Source organism: Agrilus planipennis, unplaced genomic scaffold (genome assembly GCF_000699045.2).
Source record: "Agrilus planipennis isolate EAB-ADULT unplaced genomic scaffold, Apla_2.0 scaffold18, whole genome shotgun sequence".
NCBI classification, from domain to species: Eukaryota; Metazoa; Arthropoda; class Insecta; order Coleoptera; family Buprestidae; genus Agrilus; species Agrilus planipennis.
In genome coordinates this window covers 1,338,950-1,346,881 of record NW_020438920.1, presented here as the reverse complement: position 1 = coordinate 1,346,881, position 7,932 = coordinate 1,338,950, and the positions used below count along the sequence as shown (strand labels likewise).

Here is a 7,932-nt window from a genome sequence, read left to right as displayed (position 1 = left end):
TTATTAAGAGAGAAATGGTTAAAATTATTAATAAGTTTGTCAGGTAAGAATCAAATTCTTAATTTTTTTACGAGAAATGTAAAAAATATGTATTGTTTTGCCCATTATAATTCTTAGTCAGTAAATTAAGAGAAATCTGAACTAAGCATTTATTGTAGGCGAAGCAGAATGTAAAATGCAAATGTTTGGTGGAGTACAGTTATATTGCAACATTAAAGCATTTCATCCCACTTTTGATACTTTACTTGTAGATGAAATTCAGCCGAATTATTCGAAAATGTTTAATAATACTATCATTAGATCCAGTGATATATTATCTATAGAATTCTACAATCTTAACTTACACAATTTACTTGCTGATAAATAATTCTGTAAACGTAATTTGATTTTATTTTAGTAGTATACATAATAATTATGTAACTATGGAGTCAATTAATTAATGTAATAAAAGTAATATAGTAAAATGTTTGTTATTTTACTGTCATCTAGTTAGTAATTTTCTATGGCCGAACCTTTCATAAAATCAAAGACCTTTTAATTACTGTTTATAAGTTACATTTATTTGAAAAGGAAAAATTTAAATTGGTTCAATGCAGACAAATATGTTCCATCAAAATGATTGTGTATGGCACCCTATCTACATTTTAATAATTAATCATTGTAAGTTTGTCATATATTAAAAAAGTTGAATTTTAGGTCAGTTAAATTTTTCCTAAAAGTTGAATTTAAAGTATACCACAATTAAACAAATTAATTCTAGAATACCTGCCACTTGTTGTCTTTCAGTTTTTGAAAGATGGATATGTATTAAACTGCATGCATGCCCAACATGGGGAGTAAATAGAATAATTTTAAGCTTGACCCTTTCTGAAATTAAATGTAGAGGGACAAGTTATTAATAATTTAAAAGTTCCTTACGATTTAAAAAGCTTCTGTCGGGCATGCTGTGATTTGGACAAACACTTGCTTCATATTACTGACCTGTGGCAAACATAATCCTTTTCTTTCTTGCTCCCAATTTTTATCTTTCCCCTTAATTTCACATAAAGCCATCGTATTTTTATTTAACTTCGTTCCACATTTGAAAATATGAAGTCAAATTACTAGCTGGGTAGATATCAATTAGCTACTTACACTTTCTGAATTTCTGAACTAAACAATTTAAATGCAAACTGATGCAAACCTATATGTTTCATAAACTGTTTTTCTTTCAACCGGTTGCATTTTTTTCTATGGTAATTGTACCCATAGATTACACCAATTATACTTACAATTTGGTACAAAGGGATTATGGAGGGTAGAGAAAAGGAGTGCTATTTCTGTTGTGAAAAAGTATCCGTCAGACCGCGTTAAATTAGGGTGGCGCTACAGTACCAACATGGTGAATTTCAAATAAAACGCCAAAAATTATTACAATTACAAATTACTGTGAACTACGTAAATAATTGATGTTTGGTATACTTGTATACTGGACTTATTTTTTATTAAATTTTCTAACTCGGCGTACTTCAATCCGTCAACAACTGCTACATTCTACCATACTTTTTGCCTACGCTAGCCCAATTTTGGAGGGTTTTTCAACTGTTATTTACTGCTTATAGCTGCGCACTTTCAACATTCCCTCCAAATGATGTTGTTATCATAATGTGAAACATATTTGAAAGCATCCTAATCTATGAAAGCATCAATTTAAAATCATAGATAAATTTAAAACAGTGGATTTCAAAAAATCAGAAGCGCAAAAAGTAGTTCGTGTAAAAGGCTCTTACTTAATCTATGAATATGACAACAAACATAGATTAAAGAAATATATAAATTTCTAATCTATGATAAACACAAATTTTCATTTGCCAGCCTTATCTATCTATGGCATTATCTATGTTTACCAGCTGAGCCAGCTTGAGGAAACCACTGATTTTCATTCATTAAGGGATTGTTATGTTCACGGTACTTAAGAGGAAAGTATTATTCGACAAATTGCAGAAAATATTCGTTGACAAAGTAATTGCTTTAGCAATTTTATTATTAATTTAAAAGTAATGGAATTATATCTAAATGAATAATTCATTATTATTTGTGATTCATTATCTGATCATAAGTCCCAACTGAGCCCAAATAATTGTAAATATAATATATTAAATACGCAAGTTTTGCTCTGACCTTTTAATTTATAATTTTAAAATAAATCTAATGCCCATGTGTTATGTATATATATTGCAGTTGCAAGTGAATGTGCATATTATGGAAAAAGAAGGTACCAGTAGTAAATGTGGAGCTACTGATTTAAATAAATTCAAAAATGTAATCAAACCTAAATTATCATCACAAAAAAGATTAAAAAGAGAGCATGTAAATATTGAATGTGATGAAAAATCACCTTCAAATGAAAATAATTTAAGTGAAGAAAAACAGACAATAAAGCAGAATTATAAAGTTCCTGATAATTGGGAGGAAGTTTTGAAAAATTTGCAAGAAATGCGTAAAAATCATGATGCACCTGTAGATTCAATGGGATGTCAAAAGTGTATGGATGGAAATGGTACCCCTAAGGTACTTTTTAGTAATAAAGAGGTCGAGATTTAAATATTTAACTAATATTTATTTATTGAAGGAAAAGCGCTATCAATCCTTATTATCCCTCATGTTGAGCAGTCAAACCAAAGATCAAGTTACACATGCAGCTATGATGCGTCTGATATCTCATGGATGTACTGTGGATAATATATTAAATACACCTGATGAGAAACTTGGTGAACTTATTTATCCTGTTGGATTTTGGAAAGTACTGTTTATAATTTTTGTTGTTACAGCCATTTTCTAAATGTCTTAACTTTTAGAGCAAAGTGAAGTACATAAAAAAGACCTCTGAAGTATTAAAAAACAAATTTAATGGTGACATTCCAAAAACACTAGAAGATCTTTGTTCTTTACCAGGGGTTGGACCTAAAATGGCCCATCTTTGTATGCAAATTGCATGGGGAACTGTAACAGGAATAGGTAAATACAAATTGCATTCACTGTTCATTCTATTTTAAAGGAACTATAAATCTATTATTTTACTGTCCCTCAATTTTGATTATTTAACAGCAGTCATAAAATACATTTAAAAACATGGGAGGGAGGGGTAGAGCTTAACGAGATGAAACAGGAGGGGTGAGGGGCCTTAGCAGTCGTGACAATCGGAATTCATCTCTTAAGCCTTAGACGAATTACAAATTGAAAGCTTAAAATGTACCTCATTAAAATTTAAGTTTTCATAAGAGCAAGGATGCATTGATAAGTAGTCATTAACTTTACTGAATTCGGTCTTACAATTGTGTGTAAATCATTCTGTAAAAAATTCTCTACAGAATCGTTTACAGTATCAACTTTATGAAATCTATAATGCAATTGTAAGCAGCGGATGACAAAAATTAATGAAAAATCATCAAACATCTCATTAGGTAAATTATTGGGTATTGAAAAAAAAAAAACGTGTAAGACCTAATATCGGTAAAATGAATTTTCACAGGATAAGTTGCATTACAAAGCGACGTGCTGTTCAAGACGGAGCCTTATCTTATTTCTCATTTTCTCGTCTTATCTTTGTCTTTTCAATCACCAACTGAATGCAGACGTATTGAATGGAGCGTACTTCTCACTTTGTAACTTTCGTTTAAAATTTTTCGTGGCATTCACGAAATTATTGCAACGCACATTTCTAGCGGTAAGATACACATTAATTTACAAAAATTTAATACATGCTAATTACCTAGTTAGATAGAGGTGATGCGCACATTAATACATATATGTAGGTACAATACAATAACAATTAAAATAAAGTTATAATGAAACAATTATGATATTCGTAAAATTTGATAAGACATGCTTTAAAATCTTAAACTCATTTTTGAAATTAATTGCTTTGATTATATTTTAAATATTTATATTGTTAAAATAAGCAAAACATTTGATTTTTGATATGCCCTACGACAATTTTGCCCTCTATAGGTGTAGACACCCATGTTCATCGAATTACTAATAGACTTAAATGGGTTAACACAAAAACTCCAGAAGAAACCAGAAAAGCATTAGAAAAATGGCTTCCTTTTGATCTTTGGAGTGAAGTGAATCATCTCCTTGTAGGCTTTGGTCAGCAAATTTGTTTGCCTGTTAGGCCTCAGTGTGAGACTTGTTTAAATAAAAGCCTGTGCCCATTTGGTAAGAATAATAATAATAATAAGAAAAAATAATACCTTTTTTGATTGTTACTCAAATACATATAAATACTTGGCTGTAGCTACGTTAATGGATAAGTAAACATGTACACATCTATTTCTCAATAAACTATTTAAATTACTCAAAAAATGTTAGAAAATAAGATGAATCGATAATAAACCTAAAAAACCTTTAATGAATATACAATATTTTACAAAATGTTACCTTTTGTGCTTAAATTTATTTTTTTTAATATCTTGTTTTCCCTTTTTATTTAACTTCAACTTTAATTTTTTTTGTTGTAATGCTTTCTTCTTTTGCTTCATCCTTTCAATGTTTCCTTTCTTTTGAAAGACTTTACTNGTACATTTACTTGCAAAACCAAACGCTGAAATTTTTATTTTATAATGTAATTTTAATATAACTCTAATTCAATTATATTTCCGTTGTTGAGTTTTTCCACATGTCCTTACAATTTTCACCAAAAGTCGTATATTTAGGCAGTGTTTATAATATTGATGCTAACTTTTATTACTTAAATTTCCCAAATTACACGATAATCCAAGTTTTATAATTCGACCTGTTTGATATCTATCTTTAACTTTATGTTAAAACTTACCAAAATTTCAGTTTTTAGCTCGTTTGTAACTTTTTCAGTCCATTCAGGGTTAGGATGTGGTAAAATGCAATTTATTAAATTAAAAATAGTAGCAAAAGTGTAAGTACTGAGTCTTAAGAAGAATTTTATAATTTCAACATATGGGTTTACCTGAAAGTAGAATTTTAGAGCAAACAGATTTGATTGATAAATAATAAATACCGGCGCCTCTTCATTAAGGTGTGAAAAGAAATTAGGATACAACTCTTTCAATACCCAAAATCTCCATATTATTCCCCCATATTTTAGGTTTTCCAGTTCCACCTTTTGGGGTGGATCAACAGAAACTCCTGTTAAATGTCCTATGACTCTACAAAATATGAAAATTAGTTTTCTTAATATTTTTGCTTTAACTGCTTTATAGCTATCACCTGTTCATGAGATCTTTCATATCAGCTCTTATAGGACTTACAAAAGGATCTTCAGGATCAATTACATAGTAAATACCAACTTTGGATATGTCAACTGGGTCTTCCAATTTCAACTGCATAGAATTTAACCCCACAAGAACTTTTAAGATTGGCCCCAGGTCTTCTGCTTTTTTAACAATTGGCCCAGGAACAACCATAGATATTTCTTTTCCTGTTCTAAATGTTAATCCTTAAAAAGAAACAGTACAATGTAGAAAACCATTCACTTACAAAACAAACATTCGCTATACCTTTTAATGAAATTAAATTACAAGTTGGTTTATGTCCAAAGACTCCACATTTAAAAGCTGGAATTCGGATGGATCCTCCAATATCAGTTCCTATCAAAATGAAAATTAATTTTTAAACAGACAATTTTGTCATTTAAACTTTTATATACCTATTGCCATGGGTGTGCCACAAGCTGCAACTAAAGCTGCATCTCCTCCAGAAGAACCTCCTACATTTCTAGATGTATTGTAAGGATTTTTTGTAATACCATATACAGGATTGTGAGTTTCCTGCCACATATTTAATTGGGGAACGTTTGAAACACCTTCAAATGGTGTAAAAATCAAATATTTTAATTTAAAAATAAGCTAATTAATAAGTACAGTACCTAAAAGAATAGCTCCAGCATTCTTCATAGACACTACAACATCAGCATCTTCTTTAGCAGTCTTGCCCTGTCTTGAAACAAGTCCAAATGTATTGCTAAGTCCTTTGCATGAGGTTGATTCCTTGACAATAAAGGGAACACCTAATGTACATTAAAATTTTAATAAAACTTAAAGAGAAACATATGGAATGTTTAAAAATTGTTACCTAAAAATGGTTTATTCATAAAATCAACCTCTGTAATTTTACCATTTTTAATATCTGTATCTATTTCTTGTGCCTCTTTTAATGCGGCTTTAAATCTATCATCGACTAGAGCATTTAAAAGGTAATTTACTTCTTTAATTCGATTAATAAATGCCTGAACAACTGTTTCAGCCTTCACTTCTTTCTTCCTTATCTTTTCTGCTAAACTTATTGCACTTTCCAATAACAGTGGATCTTGAACTTTTGGGATGTACTGAAGACTTGAATTGTAATACAGTCCAAATATATAATTAACAATTAAATCAAAATGATATCGAAACATAAACCAGGCCTTTAGTAAAAAACTCATTATTAATTTTCTGCAAGATCGTCCTCTACTCCGTTTCTCTTTCTACAATTGTTTACAAAATATGAATGGTCATAAATTATTACGATTATAAGAGTGATATCACGAAGTACGATGCGAATATAATCGTCAATAATAAAAAACTTACATGCTTGTTAGTTTTCTTTTCGTAAATTTTACGCTGACTCATTTTTTTATAGATATAGTGAATTGGCAATGAGTCTTTAAAATTGGTTTTATTCTTATAAAAATTTCTTTTAAATGAAAATAACTTGCTATTAAAATGTAAGGGGCACACTTAAAACTGTTTAATAGTGATCAGATAAAAATAATGAAATGCAAATTTTTATAAGTTAAGGTGAACTACGTTATGTTTTTTTGGAACTGCTTGGGACAGTTTGTTGGTCAACACAAGGTGAACCACCTGTTGGGACTTGCGACCGCTAGAAAAATGACCGGACCACCAACTACATCAGAAAATATAATGACGTTGTTGATGATGATGACCATACAAAAGACGTCCTGATGATAAATCATGAAAAATAATGAAAACACAAAAATTGTTTGAATTTTATAATACAATTGTTTATTTCTTAACAATTGAAAGTACTTTAACTCTACCAATATCACTAAAAACAATAGTGGAACGCATCCGATTGTAAAAGATTTCTATGGTCTAAAAGCAGTCATAGAAGTGCAAACAAGAAAGTATTATATATAATCTATGATTAGAAACCAAGATTGTTCAAAAACCTATGCCAGAGATATAAGCATAGGAAATATCGACGTTTACTAATGGACATGCCTTAGCGGTCAAAATTGTGGTACAACAAAAGAAAGAGATAGAACAAAGTTTCGGACAATATTCATCTCTCTCATGATAGTGCGTTGGTGTGTCATGAAAGAGATAGCACTAGTCCGAAACCATACGCCATCTCTCTATGATAGGAAATAAATAATCTATGGGACATAAGCAGATGTAACCTAAAACTTTTATCATACAAAAATTCACGTAAACTTGATAGTGTAATTGTATTAATATCGAGGAAAGACTTTGATTTGACTATGGGAAACTTTAATGGGAAAGTTGATGCAGCAGCAGTAGAAATTGAAAATTCTAAAGCAACTGTCACAAAACCAGAGGAACAACCCAAAAAGTTGAAGCCTTGCTGTGCTTGCCCAGAAACGAAAAAAGCGAGAGATGCATGGTAAGCATCTTAAAGAAGTTTGTACATAAATGCAGTAAAACATTAATTATTTGCAGCATTATTGAAAATGGAGAAGAAAATTGCACACATTTAATTGAAGCGCATAAAGAATGCATGAGGAAATTGGGTTTCAATATCTAAGTAAGGATGCCCATTTTACCGCCTTGTAAATATTGTAGTATTTAACGTTAGTTATGTATAGTAAAGGATAATATAAAATAAAGTTGTGTCTGTCTATGAAACTTTGATTTTAGTAGCAATTGCTGAATTCTAGAAAAAGCATACTTT

At 30.1% G+C, this 7,932-nt stretch overlaps 3 protein-coding genes and 1 long non-coding RNA gene across 8 annotated transcripts; 2 read left to right on the top strand and 2 right to left on the bottom strand.

The window, feature by feature from the left end:
• Positions 1–296: 296 nt before the first annotated feature.
• Positions 297–1,317, bottom strand: LOC112904248. Of its 2 annotated transcripts, none has more exons than XR_003230976.1 (3): positions 919–1,317; positions 766–867; positions 297–712 (listed from the first exon to the last, which is right to left on the bottom strand). It is a non-coding gene; the product is annotated as an uncharacterized LOC112904248 (long non-coding RNA). The 2 variants fall into 2 exon arrangements; XR_003230975.1 differs by having other exon boundaries at positions 982–1,301.
• A 557-nt stretch (positions 1,318–1,874) lies between these two features.
• LOC108744104 (endonuclease III-like protein 1) lies at positions 1,875–4,338 on the top strand. Of its 4 annotated transcripts, XM_018479711.1 has the most exons (6): positions 1,888–2,001; positions 2,221–2,550; positions 2,612–2,782; positions 2,838–2,997; positions 3,512–3,706; positions 3,991–4,081. In XM_018479711.1, exons 1-5 carry the CDS (start codon positions 1,939–1,941, stop codon positions 3,514–3,516), a joined length of 729 nt encoding a protein of 242 aa, XP_018335213.1. In that variant the 5' UTR covers positions 1,888–1,938; the 3' UTR covers positions 3,517–3,706; positions 3,991–4,081. The 4 variants fall into 4 exon arrangements, with proteins under 4 accessions (XP_018335212.1, XP_018335210.1, XP_018335213.1 ...); XM_018479710.2 differs by lacking the exon at positions 3,512–3,706 and having other exon boundaries at positions 1,875–1,958; positions 3,991–4,338; XM_018479708.2 differs by lacking the exon at positions 3,512–3,706 and having other exon boundaries at positions 1,884–2,001; positions 3,991–4,338.
• Positions 4,339–4,648: 310 nt separating this feature from the next.
• Positions 4,649–7,010, bottom strand: LOC108744109 (fatty-acid amide hydrolase 2-A-like). Its single transcript, XM_025973805.1, has 8 exons — positions 6,585–7,010; positions 6,091–6,481; positions 5,885–6,025; positions 5,666–5,821; positions 5,517–5,606; positions 5,227–5,455; positions 5,018–5,165; positions 4,649–4,966 (listed from the first exon to the last, which is right to left on the bottom strand). The coding sequence occupies exons 1-8, from the start codon at positions 6,624–6,626 to the stop codon at positions 4,766–4,768; spliced, it is 1,398 nt and encodes a 465-aa protein (XP_025829590.1). The 5' UTR covers positions 6,627–7,010; the 3' UTR covers positions 4,649–4,765.
• A 105-nt stretch (positions 7,011–7,115) lies between these two features.
• On the top strand, positions 7,116–7,886 carry LOC112904247 (cytochrome c oxidase copper chaperone-like). Its single transcript, XM_025973813.1, has 2 exons — positions 7,116–7,644; positions 7,701–7,886. The coding sequence occupies exons 1-2, from the start codon at positions 7,502–7,504 to the stop codon at positions 7,783–7,785; spliced, it is 228 nt and encodes a 75-aa protein (XP_025829598.1). The 5' UTR covers positions 7,116–7,501; the 3' UTR covers positions 7,786–7,886.
• The last annotated feature ends 46 nt before the right edge of the window (positions 7,887–7,932 follow it).

Bases quoted from the DNA above. Each gene is read 5' to 3' on its own strand.
- LOC108744104 (XM_018479708.2), top strand. From the start codon at position 1,939: ATGTTCACGGTACTTAAGAGGAAAGTATTATTCGACAAATTGCAGAAA. The intron at 2,002-2,220 runs GTAATTGCTTTA...TATATATTGCAG, and splicing joins AGAAAATATTCGTTGACAAA to TTGCAAGTGAATGTGCATAT. The intron at 2,998-3,990 runs GTAAATACAAAT...TGCCCTCTATAG, and splicing joins GGGAACTGTAACAGGAATAG to GTGTAGACACCCATGTTCAT.
- LOC108744109 (XM_025973805.1), bottom strand. From the start codon at position 6,626: ATGAGTCAGCGTAAAATTTACGAAAAGAAAACTAACAAGCAT. The intron at 6,482-6,584 runs GTAAGTTTTTTA...AAACAATTGTAG, and splicing joins AAAAGAAAACTAACAAGCAT to AAAGAGAAACGGAGTAGAGG. The intron at 6,026-6,090 runs GTAACAATTTTT...AATGTACATTAG, and splicing joins TATGAATAAACCATTTTTAG to GTGTTCCCTTTATTGTCAAG.
- LOC112904247 (XM_025973813.1), top strand. From the start codon at position 7,502: ATGGGAAACTTTAATGGGAAAGTTGATGCAGCAGCAGTAGAAATTGAA. The intron at 7,645-7,700 runs GTAAGCATCTTA...AATTATTTGCAG, and splicing joins AAAAAAGCGAGAGATGCATG to CATTATTGAAAATGGAGAAG.